The sequence below is a fragment of the Monopterus albus genome, unplaced genomic scaffold (assembly GCF_001952655.1).
Source record: "Monopterus albus unplaced genomic scaffold, M_albus_1.0 scaffold14.1, whole genome shotgun sequence".
Lineage (NCBI taxonomy): Eukaryota > Metazoa > Chordata > Actinopteri > Synbranchiformes > Synbranchidae > Monopterus > Monopterus albus.
In genome coordinates, this window is record NW_018127894.1 from 1,884,248 (window position 1) to 1,903,173 (window position 18,926).

General features: G+C 39.4%; 1 protein-coding gene across 1 annotated transcript; it reads left to right on the top strand.

Annotated features, from left to right (window-relative positions):
* The first annotated feature begins 5,169 nt into the window (after nucleotides 1-5,169).
* Nucleotides 5,170-15,590, top strand: olfm3b (olfactomedin 3b). The gene is made up of 6 exons (XM_020591655.1): nucleotides 5,170-5,592; nucleotides 8,589-8,732; nucleotides 10,003-10,158; nucleotides 10,878-11,097; nucleotides 12,880-12,986; nucleotides 13,930-15,590. Exons 1-6 carry the CDS (start codon nucleotides 5,524-5,526, stop codon nucleotides 14,605-14,607), a joined length of 1,374 nt encoding a protein of 457 aa, XP_020447311.1. The 5' UTR covers nucleotides 5,170-5,523; the 3' UTR covers nucleotides 14,608-15,590.
* Nucleotides 15,591-18,926: the final 3,336 nt, after the last annotated feature.

The following is an 18,926-nucleotide window of genomic DNA, read 5'->3' on the forward strand; positions in this document are numbered from 1 at the left end:
AGTAACAACAAGAAATGTGCATGTTTTCCTGGAGCAATGGTAAATGCAATACGATATGTAAAGGTTTCATATTGAAAGGTTTGTTTTAGGGCTAAACCAAGAACTGTAGTCATTAAATGTTTGTATTTTAACATTCAACATGTGCAGTGGCCTAAATATTTTTCATCCTTACCAATTATTGTTCTCGCTGCAGAGGACTTTAGCTTTCAGCACTCATTTTTTGACACATCTATAACAACCATCCCAACACTATGCACCATTTTAAATCATTTCTAAATGTTTATTGTTTAACTATGTCATTCGACCCTCCTCTAGAAATCTCTGTCATGACAAGTACACAAAGCATGTCTGGGCATGATTTATGCTCTTTTTTTATATTCAATAGGCTTTAAAGTGTTATTACAGTGTCAAAAGTAACAACATACCACTGCCGCCATTCAATTTTTATGTACCCTCTGCTAATGTCAAGTTGTCAGGACTGCGATCTTTATGTGAGCGTCTTTTTCAAAGAAGTGATTTGGAAGCAAAGGACAGCTATTTACAACAGTCATAAAAAATACATAAAGTTTAAATTGTGTTCATGACATTTTATCTAGTGCTACAGCACCCTTTTACACATCTTCAAAAACAAAATGCTTGACTGTCCTGAGTAGGTCTGCTGGGTTTAACTCACCTGAATGGAAATTCACATTTCAATCAAACTTTGACATAATGGAGACTTTGGTTGTAGCTGACACAGTATAGCATAAAACCCCTGAGCTTACAGTGAGTTTCAGGTACAATGTTTGATGTTTTAATAGTAATCACATACAAATCTGTATCCACTTTCAGCGGTAAGTACAATACTCACATAAACATGACTGTCTCAGCTTTGCCATCTGTCAGGCCTCAGCAATGCTTTGAATGTATACAGAAAAAAACCATCTGACTTTTGTGAGGTCTGTTTGGTTTTGGCTGTCCACACAGATTCCTAAACTGTTTCCATTCTATAAATCATTACATCTGTCATTAGCTGTCACTGTGTACTTCTTAGACCTGAATGTTGTTGTCATTTTTTGGTTAGTGGAACCACATATGGTGATGAATTCTCATTAAGCTTGTGTGCCTGACAATATTGCTTGAGCCGATGGCCAGTGATTTTTGTTTTTCCTCTCGTTTCTCTTTAAATACAGAGCCACCTGTTTTTCATCTTTGAAGGGAGAGCAACATGTTTGTTTGTTAATTGGTTGCAAAATCAAAACAAGGAAAGGAAATGAAGGCTGCAGTCAAATGAGGATGCTGCTGGCGTAAGAGGGCTGCTTGCTTACTCTGAGCTTATCCACTCCAGAGCCCCGCCTAAACCCAGCTCGCCATGGCCGATCTGCTGGGACACCCACTTTGGTCAACATGCCTGAAAAATTCTGTCAAAACAACAGGGCTGCCTTGGGCTACAGTCACATCTGATGAGATGAGATTTCCAAAGAAATGAGAAAAGAAGGGAGGCGATATTTTCTCGTCTGTTCTGTGGAAATGTTAAGTTCTCCCTCCCCTATTCTTATTCTTATCTATTCTCTTCCAGGGTCGTAAATGGTTCGACCCTGTCACAGCCTGCATTAAGCCAGAGGACAAGAAAGCACCCTGGAAAGTTTCCATTCTGTCTAAGGACTAACCTGGAGAGACAGGCAATCACATTTAGGACAATGGAGAATTCGAGTTTCTGATTCTTCTCACGTGGTTGATTTTAAATGGAAAGAAACACCAAAGGAAGCCCCCACCCAAAACAAACAAATAAGAGACAGACTGAGGCACCTCACAACACATTTTTTAAAATTCCTATACTATTTAAAAATTTATATATTCAAGAAGCCCTTTCTATACATCATGTACTGTCTTGATATGCCCAGTTTTTATGGCGCCATTAGCTGACTTTCACATTCAGCAGTAATTTTCTCTCACATATTAAAAAAGATATATTGGCATTTTGACAAGCAGAAGCAATACTTTTCTATAACTTCATATTGTTTTTTGCTGCTCACTCTGGTTTTATTTTTTTTAATATTGAACATCAAATGGCCAATGTTACCCAGTTAATGACTAAATTAAATGAGCCAACCTAAAGTTACCTTAATCAGCTAGCTAGCAAACATCAGATCGATAGATGTTATGCTCCTCTAAGGCATGTACTGTAGTTAATCAAAACTAAAACTTGGAGTGGTGATTCTTCTTTGCACTCATGTAAATGTGTTCGAACATCGGTATGACTAACACTGGGTGCATTAGCAATGCTATTAACAGTTACTTTAGCTAGAAGTTGAAGCTAGCTTAGTTAATTAGAATCAGAATCTGCTTTATTGGCCAGGTGTGTCGGACACATGAGGAGTTTGACTCTGGTACATCGGCTCTCAATGTATATGTACATATCCCCATGCAAGGGGCAAGTAAACAGTAAACAGCAAAAGGCTGTGTAATATAACAAAATAAGCCGTGTTAACAAGCAACAAGCAGTGCAAACAATGCAAAATAAGCAGTATAAACTAGCATATAAATTAGCATAGTATTGCACCTAAGAAAGATATCTAGATTTGCTGCAGCTTAACATTACGCCAGGATTTCCTGTGTACTTTTTTTGGTCCATTAAATATAATTTTCAAGGGAACTGATAAAATACAGAAGAACGAATGGTTTATTCATTACCATTTTAATGTTAACTGAAAACTAGCACATCAGAGAAGAAGAAAAAAAGACGAGGTTTTAGGGCAGTAACATTAGAATGACAATTTCCCTTGTTATGGGAGTCCGTGAATGAAAATTGTGTTAAATTTTCAGGTCACTTTAATTTATCTGATTAGTCCCAAATCAAAGATCACACACTGCCCTCGCAACACCCTCTGCCCTCACCTTTATAGTGTTAACACTGCAGACCTTACTGTGTGGATTGTAAGTTTAAATACCTGGAGTGAAATCAGTGCAGTTACCTTCCAGCTGCTTCAGCAGGGCTGCTTATTGACCAAGAACAGAAAACCTCTGATGTTCTAGAAAGGTACTGGATGTAAAATTTTGAAGCAAGAGAGCTCAAAAAACAAGTGTACACTTTCCTGGATAAAGGAAGAAAAAGCTGACTTGTTTAAAATAACCAACAATGTGCAATTTTCAGCTATTTGGAGTGGAACACTAGAAAGGGCATGTATTGAATGGTCTCTTTTGTAGAAAGATTGCTGCGCTCTTTCTGTTGATTATTTCATGACTAGTGGAATTCCTACAGGCATAATGTATCTATGGTGACAAATATTTTTCGGTAGTCTGTTTTTTCACTCCTTCAGTAAATAAATTCTTTGTAGCAATTATGAAAGTGTATTTGAACTGCAAAAGATTCCCTGGGCTCATCATGTCATGACCAATTTCAGCTGGATTGAGCTACAAAGCAAGCAGCAGTCACTGTTAATGCTGTAGAGAAACTCATCAAGTATGCAGGTCATGGCTGACGAAAACCCTTTGTTCAAGTACGCCAAGAAACCTCTCTCTCCTCCTGTCAAAGACACTCTTTGAGTTCAAGTATTCCTGTTTCAAACAGTTTCACAGGGAAACACTAACAGTACTGTGCTTCATTTGTCCAGCCCATCACCTCATCCCGACCTGCTCCTGACAACTGATCTGAAGAGAGCATGGAGACACCTCTACCCCTCAGGTCTCCGGTTTACACTAGCTGACATTAACATTGCCCAAAGTGGCCAGAGAAAGGTGGAAATAAATTGTTTTCAGATAGGTTGGTTTCAGCTTCCCATCACAGCTCTGAAATCCAGTGTGTGACCTGACTCACCAAACCGGACAGAGCTTTGCATTCCCCTTGTCTCTTTGCTGCTTTTCCACTATCTAAGCAAAGACAAAAAGAACAAGCTGACTCTTCCATTTTCCACAGAAGAGAGAAAACATGGGTTAGCAAACCAAAGTGGAAGGCTTCCCACAAGGGTGAAGGTGACTCTTAAAGAACATGCTCTTCCTCTAGTCTGTAAGAGAAGTGCTGAATGCCAGTACAAGTATATTAGTCATGGAGTGCTTTAGATGATAATTCCAGACATATGCTAGGTTAGGGAAAAAAATAATTGCTTCTATCAGTCTAATCCAGAACTATATTGTACCTGTGCAGGGGACCAGGATAGTCGAGATCCTGTGGAGGAAAAACAAACCCTTAATGCCAAATATCAAAATTTGCATAATAAATCAAATCTTAACACACTGACAGGATGCTTTGTATTCTTAGATTTAGCATGGCTTACACTGTCGTGGCATGTATATCTGATGACTATTGTCAATAAATGTAAGGGGCATGATTTCCACTTAGAAATTCATAGTAAAGAAATGTTTCTACAGTTGCAGAACTTGCTTGAGAATCATCACATTGTAATTTGGTATTTGTTATAAAAGTAATACTCTGATAGTTGTCTGTACATCCATGATACATTTTAGACAGGAGATGCTAAAAGCTAATTCAGCATACTTTCAGTGGTGCTGCTTGCCAAAATGTAAGCAAATATAGGCTTTAAAAGAACTGGCCAATATAAGATATTAAGATGGGATTTACCAGTTATCCCGGTTGAATTTTTAGCCCTGACTCAGGTGCATGAAAGCAGGTTAAATTAACATAAATTAACAATGGAGATTTAGTCTTTGCAGTTAGCCTGGTCCAGGTTTTGACTTCTTTCATATTTCGTCTCTTCTGTTTTTAGCTGATCTCTTGTGTTTTGAAAGTTCAAATTTAAAATTGGTATTGGTAGCCTGTTTTTAGTATTTTTATTTTCATCTCTCCACCACACCCCCAATTTATTTATTTACTTGTTTGTTTGTTTGTTTGTCACCAATGAACTTCCATATATAGCCTGCCACTAGAGGCAAACTGGGAGAATGTTCTGTAATTTGGGTGAATTTACTGTTTAACATTGACGGTTTGGAGTAAAGCCTTAAAATAGCGTATTTCTCAAAAATAACCTATGTTTTCTTTTTCCTAAATAAGTTAAGAGGGTGGGCTGTGTTTTACGTGCTTCTGCCTTAGTATCCTCTTTCTCTCGCCCCTGTATTCGGGTACAAAAACGCAGCAGTCGCGTCTCTAATCTCGGACCTCTTATCTTTTTATTTTCTAGAGAATACTGCCAGCTGCAACTTTTGTCACCGCCACAGTTGCCGGTGGTTCCTCCTCTCACACATCAAGCTGGACTCATTAAAAGTCAAGAGGCAACAGGATGATGTCATATCCGTGAAGAAGGGTCCGTGGTACCTACTGTACACGCAGCACGGATTTTCGCTGCATGCAAGCCAACAAACTTTTCCCTCCTTTACAGTGACGAGGTCTCTTCTTGCTGCCTGCATGGCATGCATGCGTAACGGGGACAAGTGGCTGGATGTGCCCCCCTCCTCCCCAGGAAGCACCGTTTTTTACCAGCGCGTAATGAACGTGGTGGCGCGTACCCACGGGCAGAAAGTTGCGTGAAATCTTTTGTTGCCGTCGCGGCGGAGGAGGTGGAGGAGGGAAACGCTGCTGCAGCCGACAGTATGTGGTCGCTGTCTGTGGTCCTGAACCCGCTGCTGTTTCTGCTGCTGTTCGGATACTGCCCTTCAGTGGTGAGTTTCCATCAACACTGCCTTTATATTTCTTACAAAAAGCATTGACTTAACTTCAACAAGAGCTCGGTGTGCCGTGTAATGTTAGCGCTGTAAAGTTCAGGTGACTGGGGATGTAACTGGGGTGGAGCATTGCACAGTGGTTGAATGACCAACAGCACAGAAATGAGTCATTTCAGTTTTCTGTCGTTATTGCTAATTTGGCTGATTCTTTTATCTTACCACAATGGCCAGTGTGTAGTTCAGTGCCACTATCACTTAATATGCAGAAATTGGAAAAAAAAAATCTGAAAAAAGAAAAGAAAACCGAATTTAAACTAGCAGTGGAGGAAGAGGCACCCTCATAGCACTCATGTTTATTGCCTACATCAAGCATTGATATTGATCCGGGAGTATGGCCAGGTATATAACTCACTTTTAGGGGAGAGTCCAATCACTGAGATTCCAATTGCTGCTGTGAATTATGTCTAATTCCCCTTCCAGAAAGAAGAAGCAGCACTGATCATCTTGATAGAGGCAAATTCTCCCCCATACTCTGTAAAACAGAATTTAACTGAATGAATCATTCATTTCTGAGGCAGTTTTCATTTTCATGCTACTTATATGCTTTTAAAGTATAATATTCTATAGGAAATATGTCCTTCCCAGTTTAGGCTTGTGAAATGGAAATGCATTGTCACAGCATTATCACAAATTAGGAGGAGCAGCTTGCAGATCACCAAGCCATTTGGACAAGAACAATGGTCGATTAGGTTCATCCCACCCATGCAGAATACAATCCCTGTGACAGTGTCTTGATTGCAAATTATTGTCCTCACACAGTATCACCTTGCCATGATTGGAAGTGGTTGTGCAGAATTAATGTAGTTTGTTCAGGAAAAACAGGAAATGTTTATAAGCTAAGTCAATGCTCTGTAAACTGTATTCAGATCTGTCAAAGTCTAAATGAACGCACTAAACAAAAAAAGGAACCAGCTGTCTGAATTATTTAATGAGAAAAAAAGTAGTTCAGCAGAATTCTTCCCAAAAACGCATCGTTGGAGAGTGCATCTGGCTTGGCTGAGCTACAGAATCATTTTAATATGAGGAAATGTGCGAGATGGAAGAGGGGAAAGGATGTGCGTCATTCAAGAGACAAAGGAGAAAGACCATTTTAACAGATTAGTAAAACTGGCTTCTTTTTAGCAGCTTTAGTAAGGAAAGGAAGAGCTAAGGATGTTTGCTCTTTTTTTTTTTAGCCCATTCAACTATGATGCCATGAGAGAGAGACAGATTCCAGTTAAAATCATGGTGTAACTCCTGTAACCATCTAGTCTCTCTAATAATTTCTGACTACAGTGAGGTACACATTAACTTTACATATTCCAGTGCAGTGTCACTTTTTCTTCAGCTGCTTTTTGTGGTACTTTTATTTTATTACACGCTGAACATGAAGATTTCAGAGATGCCGTAGGACAGTGGAATTAAAAAAAATAGGATTGTAAGATTACTGTTCTCTAGGTTAAATGTTTATCAAATACCAGGGCCCACTTAGCATCAGGGCATCAGTAGAATGAGATTAAATTCCTAGAACACAAACTTTACAAACCACCAGCAGGAAGGTGGACAAATGTCAGGACTGCAGTGCTTTGATAATACCTGAAACCGTTTTCTAACAATCTGATAATAGCAACAGGACAGACATGTGCTGGGAATAGAATGAAAGTTCAGGAGACTGATAGTATAGAAGTTTTTGTTTTTTTTACTTCAAGATAAGAATATAGCAAAGTCAAAAAAAGATGCAACAGAGGAGTCAGAATGTAAGTGCTGAAAACCAACAGTGATGAGGCAAGTCAAATTCTGCCTTGTAAAATTCCAATTAATGTTTTGGGCAACCATTCTTAAAGTACATGATTTTTTTATAGCAGCTTTACAAGATAAACAGATATTGCTACATTATAGATGCAAAAACGCAGCTTCTTTGTAGGTGAAAATGACAAGACAAAGCCTGCTATTTCCCCTCTGAGTGATATTGTCGCCTGCAAAGACAGGACATGATCTTTCATGGCTGATTCCAAACGCTCTTTAAACAGCTCAAGCTGACAGGAAAAGATGAATGTGAGAAGGAAAGGATGCCGGCGCCATAAACAGGGCACTTCACTTTTCTATCCATCAGCTTCAGACACCGGTGAATGCCAAAGTTCATGTTTCATATGCTGTTCTCCTCCAGAGTGAGTTTTATAAGGTAAAACAAAATCCAAATGATAGTTGGTTGCCTGCCAAAGAGGTTGGTAGTGCAGACAAATTTACCATCTGCAGTCAAAGGTTGCCAGTGTTTGGCTGGAGGCTTGTGTTAATTTCCCAGGCTAATAGTAAACAGCAGGATTGGTAGACAAATTCTGTTTCTGTGGCTGATACTGTAAGTATGAACTTCTCCAGCACTTCAGGACACATTGGAGCAAAGCTAGTTTTACTGTGTACACTCTGGCAGTAGTTGATGCTTTTGCATTAAAATATGCTGCATTGGCTTATGATGCATAACTTTGTTTTTTAGACTTTATACTCTAGTAGTGTGGAGCATATTGAATGTAATAAAGAATTGGAAAAGCTCCCATAAATCGGCTTTATCTGCATCTCACGGCAGGACTTTCAGTGAAAGCAGTGGAAGTCCTAGTGAGGAGAAACAGAAGAATTTTAACAGTCGGGTTATTCATCAAGGCAAGGAAACACGATTTATTGTTGAAGAGGAAATTCACTGGAGACTATATACTGTGAGCGGAGGAATATCTTACAGAAAAAACACTTTGTTCTTTCAAAGCCCAGACTTTTTATAAGTCAGTGGAATTGGTTGCTGTCAAAGCTTTGGGGGTATGAGACAAAATAATGGATGGTCCATGAGGAAAAAAATAGAAAACTTAACAGCTGTGTTTCGCAATTTCATAAGACTGATATCATCAGAGTCGATTTTATTTTGTGTGTCTGTCTGTGGATGACTGCGCCTGTGCTTTTGTATGCAGACCATCAGGCCAAAGGAGGGGTGGCAGGTGTACAGCTCAGCTCAGGATGCAGATGGGCGTTGTATCTGCACAGTGGTGGCACCCGAGCAGAATCTGTGCTCCAGAGATGCCAAAGGCAGACAGCTCCGCCAGCTTCTGGAGAAGGTGTATGCACACAGCCGCACACATTTCTTGTTATATGACAACAAGTCGCACTCGCTCTCTGACACACATTTACACTAAGCACCCAGCACACCTACATTCATATGGACATATCACATTGATTTCTATTGTTATTCGTGCATATTCGTTGCCCTAAATCCTCACAGACATCGAGGCCAGGTCTATAACCCTGTTTTCTAGTTCTACATACTATATTACATGGATGAAATCAGCTGAATGGCTGCTCGTGAAGATGAAAACACTCCCCATCTTGACTTAACAGAACTAGAGTGCCCCTATTTTTTTAGCAATAGACAAATTCAAGCTTATTGATCAGTTTGGAGTGTTATCAGGCTTGAAGCATTTGATTGGGAAAGTTAAGTCTACCACAAAGTGGACTATGCTCAAGCTGTCAAGAACTGGTCTTATTTTTTCACATCTAGCATCTAGCACTAGTATAAAATTAGCTCTGAGCACAACAGCCCACGTTGTGAACTGAACAAGAAACATCAAATTTAATTTGGAATTTTTTTTCACCATGACAATAGTGATTTAATGTGTTATCTACAAACAGCGTGGTGCTGGTGACACTTTCCTTAATTAGTATGCCATATAAAGAAACACTGCTGTCGTCTACATGTTAATGTGGTATGCCAAAGGGTGTTCTCTGTCATTCACTGGGGCCTTTGACACTAATGTACTAAGTAGCCTTAGGGCTTCAGTGAGACCATTTCAGTATCCCTCTACCAGAGCCAGAAAAGTCTGCAGAACACAATGTGAGTGTTGTGCCAGTTTACAAACGATGTGCTCCAGTAATGTTTGTTGGTTGCAATTAGAGCAAAAGAGAGGAGAGAGAAAAGACCATATTTCTTCTTGTTCTGTGTCCTATAAACCTAGTGAGCTTTTGTTAAACCAGAAAGATACAGTGTAAGGTTTCTGCTCTGAGATACTGTATGGTCTTAAACTTGGCAGATTCAATAGTTCATCCATGACATTTATTAAACAAACAGTTTGTTTTGAAATATGAATAAAGTGAAATATTTTTAAAAACTGAGAGGAAACAGGGTAAGAGTACTGGCATGTAACAGTCCAATGCCCATGTAAAACTCATTCATATTGATGGTTAAGACTCACGTTCGAGGCCAAAGTTTTGATTCGTTCCTTCGGAAGTTAGAACAGTGCATGCTACAAGCAAACGACTGAACATGGAGGACATTTTAATCTTGCTGTGGATGGAAAAATCAATGCTACACTGTTTCATTCTCTTCAAAAGGTGCAGAACATGTCACAGTCAATCGAGGTATTGAACCTGCGAACGCAGAGGGACTTTCAGTATATCATGAGAATGGAGAGCCAGATCAAAGGGCTTCGGTCAAAGTTCCGACAGATTGATTCGGACAGGAAGATGCTCGGCAACAAAAACTTTCAGGTATACTTTTGATATGTTTGAAGTTTAAGCTTGTGAGAGACATCACAGAAAAGCCAGGGAAAGGATTGCTTCTAAAGGTACCTGAGACACATCTGAATTGATAAACTTTCATCCATGATAAGATCAATACAGGTCTACCACTGCCCAGCCAAGGACAAGATTGCCTTGGCAGTATCCAGTGTGGATACAGTGACACCACAGGTCATGATGGCTGCACAGAGTATAGCACTTATCTATTTGTTTTATTTGTTTACTAACTTATTCAAAGTCTAAGAACCTTTGTGATTTAACACCTTCCTACATATCACTGTATATGTTAAGTTTAACAAAATACAATACAGCAATTTTTATGTATCTTGAGGAAGGGGAACCCCCAGATAATCTGGCATTGTCTAATTGATACTGGCCTTTCGTAACTTTAATAACAAGTTTCTTACTGGATCTTCTCCTTTTTCTTCTTTTTTTGTTATAGCACTGAGTGCTAGATACTGATTCTTAAGACCATAATTTCCTTAAACAAGTGAAAACAAGCACCAGAACAGAGGAGATAATATGTTAAAGTTTTTCTTGAATAATATATTGTCTTTAAGGTGGTGGTTCTAATGCATAAAACATCCTGAAACTTCTGCATTGAAAACAAACTGAATTGTTCTGCCAGATTATGAGATTTATTAAGACTGCAGGTATTTTTGCAGTGGTGTATGCTCTGTGTTTTCTAGGAGCTAAAGGGAAAAATGGAGTCCTTGCAGCCACTAATCCCTGTCCTGGAACAATACAAGACAGATGCCAAGCTCATTTCGCAGTTCAAAGAGGAGATCAGAAACCTGTCTGGTGTGTTGATGGGCATCCAGGAGGAGATGGGAGCCTACGACTACGAGGAGCTACAACAGAGGGTGCTCAGCCTGGAAAATCGGCTCCGCAACTGTATGAGCAAACTCAGTAAGGCTGTTGCAGAAAAATGACACCCAGCATGGTGACACTAGGTTATTTGATAGCAAAGAAATGATAGGAATATTTCTTGCAGCCACCAGCAGATTGGGTTTTTAGATAGAGAGCATGGTACCAAGCAGAACTGCTACTGGAGGCAGAAATGATGTTAATGGGTTGAGAAAACCTCTATTTGAAGAATCTAAGAACAATTTTCCAAGCTGACAATAAATGGTGTTGGTGTCATGAAGTTTTGTACTCTGGCTGCTAAGCTGCTAAAACAAAAAGTGTAATCCAGGCTTACACAAAGTCACGATCAATAAGTTTATTTCATTTGTTACTGTTTTTCTTTCTGGTTTCTTATTTGCCATTTACAGTGGGGATTAGAAAGCTGTGGTTTCTTTGTTCCATTCATTGAGGTTTAGCTCAGCCAATAAGATCAGTTCTGCTGCTAGAGCAACTTTGCCTCTGATAAAGGTTTGCATGACTATAGCTCCAATTTGCCAACTGCCAGGTTATCAACATTGATTGTGTCATCATGAATAGTTAACATATGAATGCTGATGGGACGTGGCTGAAAATCTGTCTGAGCTTGAGTTGATTACTTGAACATTCATTGTGCAAAAGCTTTGATTGATTGGGTAAAATAGCAGTTAGTAAATGCTTGAAAAGGAGCTTGCAAGATCGGATGCAAGTGATAGCCTACTGTCACTGGCACTATGAATGTGTCTGGCAAGATGAATTAAGTGCAGCTAAAGTATTATGTGGTGCAAATATTCACCAGATTTCATGCATGAGAAAGGGTTTAAAGGTTGGTGGTGTCTCTGCTTATCCTACATATTTTTATAACAAGAGTGTTAGTGTACGGTTGCTGCACACAAACTGTTAGGTATTTTTAGTCAGATAGAAATTAGATAGATACTTTATGTATTAGAAATGTTTAGTGGAGATAGGATGTCTAGTTAGACTGTTAAATGCTTAGTCATGCTTATGAGTTTCTACAGGGTACATCTGGTCAAGGATAACTAGAGAAAAGTTGATGACTGTCAGCAGACAGGGTGTTCAATATTATTATTACGATGTGTATAACTGCAGCCTTAGCCATAATGTTCCTATGTTCAAGTCACGACATGTACTAGAGGTCGTGAGAATGTTTTTAGCTACACACCAATGACTGTCAGCAGACAGGGTGTTTAATATTATTATTATGACGTGTATAACTGTAGCCTTAGCCATAATATGTTCTTATGTTTAAGTCACGACATGTTACTAGAGGTCGTGCGAGAATGTTTTTAGCTACACACCACTTAACCAACAGACACACACACATTGATTTGCTTCATGTTTTGACTACTGCTATGACCAGCTGCAAAGCTGGCAACAGAGACGTCTCGGTTGATGTTTCTGTGTAGTATGGGGCTAGCCCAACCGAGGGGATATAAAGTATAGGCCTGGTGGGTTCAGGGTCTTTCATCTTTCATCTGCCTGCGTGCAGGTTGGAGGTGCAAGATACTTGAGTGTGTAATGTTAATTTTTACCTGTGTTCATGGAATAAATCAGCACTGTTTTGTAGTTACTTGAACTGTCTCGTCTCTCAGAGTCAGTATGGTAAAAAGTACCGGGTACAACAAAACCAAAACTCTTTTGATTTGATAAACGAGCTACTACCAGATGCATGCACTGCCGTTGTTTGAGATTCAATCCAGTATCAACATCAAGACATGGGCTGGATTTTATCATGTGGAGTGGGAGAAGTTTGAGCTGTTTCTGACCACAACTGTGATGTGTTCACAGCATGTGGCAAACTAATGAAGATCACTGGGCCGCTGACGGTGAAAACTTCAGGGACCAGATTTGGAGCCTGGATGACTGACCCTCAGGCATCTCCCAAAAACAACAAAGTGAGTCTGGTTCAAGTGCTTTTCTTTATGTTGCAGTTCTTTGAAGCAACACTGAGCGGTGAATAATTTACATACAGCTGCTTCCCTCCTGTTGTTCAGGGGCAAAACATGGTTGAATTACAAACTGCAAAACCTATGTTTAATACACAAGACTGTAGTTTCAAGTACATGAAGTACAGCTAAGAAGTTGCTTTTGAAGTTATTTTTTAATGTTTTGAAACCTCCTTGGGTTACATCCATGTGTGCTATCTAACTCTAACAAGCAGTCTTCTTCTTTTTGCCTGCCTTTTGCTGACCTTTTCCTGCCTGCCATGACCCGTTACTACCTCTGTCATACAGTGTAGTAGTTTGAAGCAGGAATTTGTATGGTGTCGCCTGCCTAGTGGAATATGAACAGATAGATACAAAGAAAGAACTCTGGCCTACTTATTCAAACATTGCTCCATAACACCGCTAGTGGTCAAAAGCTCTACAGCAGATCTTAAATCCCTCAGTAAAAATTAACAACCTTATAAATAAAAGGGGAAAAACAGCTTTAAAAAAATCTAATACTTAAATCTTTCATGATTCTGGTTGGTTGCAGTATTCTGAGATTAACCAAAGTCTCTTTTTTTTATGTTTCCAAGGTTAGTTAAAATTTTCCTCCTTCACTCCTAGTCTGACCTTATCAGTACCAATAAAAGAGAATGACAGTCCTTCGGTGAATGGTTGGCCTCCAAGTAATGTCAGTGGAGGCCCAACTTCTCTTCTTTATGTTCTGCCATCCTCTTTTTTCTTTATACTTTTTACGTGGATGCATTTTTTTATTTTACAGGTGATAAAGCTGTTTATAACTGAAAGAATAAAGATAATAGAGAAACTTGTAAATTTACAGCTGCCTTGGACCAACCCCTGAAGTTTCTTATAACTGAAGATCACAGGACTGTTGTCTGTTTGCCCCTAGGTCTGGTACATGGACAGCTACACCAACAACAAGATAGTAAAAGAATATAAATCCATTGCTGATTTTGTAGCAGGAGTCGAGTCAAGAACCTACAACCTTCCGTTCAAATGGGCTGGAACCAACCATGTGGTGTACAATGGCTCTCTGTACTACAATAAGATGGAGAGCAACATCATAGTGCGGTACAGCTTTGAGACGGGGCGCGTGGTCACACAGAGGGCTCTGGAGTTGGCAGGCTTCCATAATACGTACCCCTACACCTGGGGAGGCTTTTCAGACATCGACCTGATGGCGGACGAGCTGGGCCTGTGGGTCGTCTACGCAACCAACCAGAATGCTGGGAACATCGTCATCAGCCAACTGAACCCAGACACGCTCCAGATCCTCAACACATGGAACACAGAGTACTCAAAGAGGAATGCTGGTGAGTCTTTTATGATCTGCGGGACCCTCTATATCACTAACTCCCACACGACCGGTGCCAAGGTGTACTACGCTTACTCTACTAAAACATCCACATACGAGTATACAGACATCCCCTTTCATAACCAGTACTTCCACATGTCTATGTTGGACTACAACGCCAGGGAGCGCGCCCTCTACGGCTGGAACAACGGTCACCAGGTCCTGTTCAATGTCACACTTTTCCACATCATTAAAACTGAGGATGACTCTTAAAGGGAAGAGAATAATGTACATGTGAAAGAAATAATGAAAACATGGAGGAAAACACCTGAATGTTCAAATGATTTTTATTTATTTGATAAGTTATTTCATTTTGACAATGACATTGAGCTATTTGTCCATTTTCATATGAAGTTAAGTGAGATTCTCCATACATTTGGGAAATGTAATACTTTCTCTGTTAAAATAACTGATAGCACAAATTAAAACAAATTCTGTGCATTTTGAAACATATTGCAGACACTTGGGGACTAAATATTAACACTAGAAATACTGAATAATAAATCACCAGCCATTTCCGCAGCTGCTTTTTTCTCTTTAATTAAAATAAAAGGCTTTAGAAAGAGGTTTTCATATTTGTAATGCTTTTCTCATTCAGTATTGCATTTACTTAGCCTTCCCAAATGTATTCATATTTTGACCATGTTCGCTAATTGGTCATTTTCTTTCTTTTCCTTCCTTGGCATTTATTCATCATCATCTGCTAATTTATTCCTGCCTCCCAATGCCTCCACTCTCAATTTGTCTTTTTATTTTTCCTCTCAAAACTCTTTGCACTTGACCTTGTACAAGACAGTGAGAAATGTGGTGAACCATAATGCACCTGTATAGTTGCTGTACTTGGCTTCTTTGTGTCCATGAAGACTCTCAGTCACCCAGGTCACTGGATATCTGTAAGTACTAGGTGAAAATACTTCAGCAAACATTCAGTCTGGTTAGTACTTTGAGATATTAGCGTTTTGTAATTTTAGCAGCAGTTTGTATGCCTTCTTCAGTGCAGTGCATTCTGTAAACCGAAGGATAACGGCTCTCATGCATGAATGTTAGCTATCCTGATAGCGTTTTTACTGTAACTGTATATCTGTGTATTTTGTATTTGCACAACATCCCATTCTCCTTCTCTCTTACTATAATTACAGTATACAGTGGATAACTTTAATAAGCACTCATTTGTGTAAATAAGAAATTATACACAACCCAAATAAAAGTATTGTTTTCATTACAACAGTCTACTTGTGTTTTCAAGTTGACAGGTTAATTTGTTCAAGATACTCTGCTGCAGCTTTAAGGTAACGCTGAAATGCATCACAAATGAGGTAATGTCACTTTAAACCCACAGATGTGGGTGCAGCTGTATAGTCCTTTTCCGCCAAAAGAGTTGAATCATTGTACTCGTTTCCTGCACTAAACTAAACCTTTTGTTCAAGGTTTTATTACATTGAGATTGCTGCTATTTATTAGCTCTCTGCTGCAATTCTATACTGTACAGTAATGCTAAAAAATATAATGCTATACTGATCATACAGATGATATAGCTCGGTGTGTTGCAGTCCCATCGGTATGTTCAGTTAAGGTCTGTCTGTCTGTAGGTCTTCTCTCAAACCTGAACACCTGGCTATAGTAAGGTTTTTATTCTTCAAGAGCACTTTAATGTTCCATGGACTTTCTACAAATGAAACTGACTAAGCACTTGGCCTCTTTATTCTTCTAAGAAAAAAAAAGTAATTTAGCACTTTGGAGGAAACTAATTTCAGTCAAAATGTGACTTTGGAAGACTATTGTCTATTATAAAAGGTCTTCAGAGATGAATTTTATTAACCACAAACACTGGCATAAAGAAAACAGAGACATTAGAAAAGCACAGAGCATCTGTGGTATTAATTTTTCACAAAATTTAATTCAGTTTATGACCACCTGTTATTAATGTTACTTTGCTAAAGTGTTTGGAGGTGTTTTCTTTGCTGTTTGGATTTGAACAAAGCATGTGTAGCACAGTATAGCTGCAGCTCTGACAGATGAATGCAGCTGACAGAGGATTAGAACTTTACACGTAATTGAATGAAAGTAGTGTTACATAAATTTGACTGCAGTGGCAGAGATCATTTAAGTGTTGTTATGATAATATGACAGGGATATACACAGTGAAAATGTTCAGTTCTTTTTCTTGACAAAACTCTTCATATGAGGAAACATAAATGGGTGCACAGTCATATACCACATAATAAACCCACTCACTAACAGCAGAACCATTAACCAGAGGCAGCAAGGTCAAAAAATACAACTAACTGCCTTTAATTGACAGCCTGTTAATGACTAACGTCTTAACAACAGATGGGTGAAAACCGAATGTGTGCATAAATAAAACCCAAGCAGACGATGTAATATTAGTTTTACACGAGTCTAGAATGGTTCAAGACAAACAAAACCTGGTGCAGTGCTATGGAGACTGAATCTACTGGCTCCAGAATGCAAGATGAAGAGATTAATAAAGTAAGAATCTAATAAGAACTCACAGGTAAATAATGAGATGTTCAGAGAGAGTTTTGTGAATCCACAGAAAACCAAAAATAGAATTATGAAGCAAACTCAATTCTCAAGCAACCAGATCTGACCCAGGCGTTCTTGTTAGGTTAATGAGGGAGGCAGATCCTTTGGCAGTGCAAGTTTCCAAGAAATTTAATGTAACTGAGACCTAAAATAAATCTTTGCTTTCACAGTCATTATTTTGATAACTATGGTTTGTGGCAAAGGAATGCGGCCGACAATGAGACACTAATGTGTTGCACTACTAAATGTTTAAAGAAAGACAGACTTGTGTGACTATAAATACAAACTAACCTAGTTAAGAGGCACAAGTTTTGCAGTGCCGGTCTATTGACTCGTGTGAATGTTGGCTCATTAGGGAGCTTCTCTGTGGAGAGGTGTGATTACACTGTGTGTGTGTGTGTATGTGTGTGTGTGTGTGATGACCTTGATGGATTTTTAGAGCTGTCCACTGCTGCAGTGCATGCCCAAAGGTAGCTATCAGCGTTGGAATAAGCACCCCCCCACACACACACACATACAGTACGTATAAGTATGCATGCACCCACACTTACTTAGACTGATATCCAGTGTGAGAGCACCGACCACCCACAGTTCCATCTCTGACAGGCTCGATGTTGTAATGCTCCTCTGAGTCAGATTACTGCAGGTCAGCCTGACAGGAAGCATCTCATAGATGAGAGAAACAGCCACAGCAACACCATTCCTTTAGGAAACACACTATGGATCTTCTGACATACTGATCCCTGCAGTGCACGAGTGGCAGGCTCCTCCCCATGCATCACCTCGTATGCTTCGGTGAATTCTTGAATTACTATAACTTCATGGCGTGTATGTCTATACTGTACATCTAACATGTTACAGTAGAACTAGAGCTCCATGAACCACCAACCCTGTACTTTTGTTACTGGCCAAAATTTCAGTTTTTCTATTATTAGTCAACTCAGTTCAGTGATGCACACTCATAGTCGCTCATGTTTTACTTCTTTGTTCGAGTGCTCGCTTTAGCACACCACACTCTTATTCAGTTAGGTTTTCACTGATGCAGAGAATACACAGCTTTTATGTCGACCCACAAACATACTGTTTTCAAGGCAGTACTACACAAAACACTGCATTCATGGTTTTTCTTTTAAGTCAGGATTGATAAGCAGACCATACCTCTTCTCTGGCAGCAAATAAAAATAATGTTTCTCCAACCACTGATGGAGCACACGTTCACCCAGCAAATGCGCTGATGCTACACCACATTTCTAGTGTTGTTCTTAAGAGCTTCTCCTGGGTGCCAAGAATTCAAACAGTGCAATGAAGCCACTCTAATGGCATCAGGTTGCTACTATTACTATTAACACAAAACGCACAAAAAATGGACCAAAGTACATATTCTGGCTGTAGTTGAGTCATTTTCTACTGTAAATATCTACTTAGATATTTTTGTGCCTTTTTTTTAGGTTCAACCACTATTGCAACAATATTGTTGCTTTTCCTTTAACAAAAATAACCTTAGCAAAGTTTTGCAGGAATGATTCGAAAATATAAACAATTCCAGTTACAGAAGAAATGCTGCAGTAGAGTACAGAATACATGCTGAATGACAAACCCCATGCAAAGAGCATTACAGATCTGGGTACACACAAACAATCCTTAAATGCAAGTTGGGATTAGGCTGAAGAAACGTCCTGTACAAGTAGGAGCAGCTCCAGTATTTTGGGCTGGCTGTGGCTCAGGAGGTAGAGCGGTCCTCCCCCAGCCGGAAATTCAGCGGCTTGATTCTCATTCTCTCCAGTCTAAATGGAGAAGTGTCCTTGGGCAAGAGACTGAACCCTGAGTTGCTCCCGATGGATAGTGCCACCAATTTGTACCAGTGACAAATTCCTTGTGTGTAACATACTTTGCCAATAACAGTGATTATCTTTCTCAACATACACATTAACATGCAGAACAGGTAAGTGCATGATGGATATGTGTTCTAGTAATCAGCTAATGCA

Bases quoted from the DNA above. Each gene is read 5' to 3' on its own strand.
- olfm3b (XM_020591655.1), top strand. From the start codon at position 5,524: ATGTGGTCGCTGTCTGTGGTCCTGAACCCGCTGCTGTTTCTGCTGCTG. The intron at 8,733-10,002 runs GTGTATGCACAC...TCTCTTCAAAAG, and splicing joins TCCGCCAGCTTCTGGAGAAG to GTGCAGAACATGTCACAGTC. The intron at 11,098-12,879 runs GTAAGGCTGTTG...ATGTGTTCACAG, and splicing joins CAACTGTATGAGCAAACTCA to CATGTGGCAAACTAATGAAG.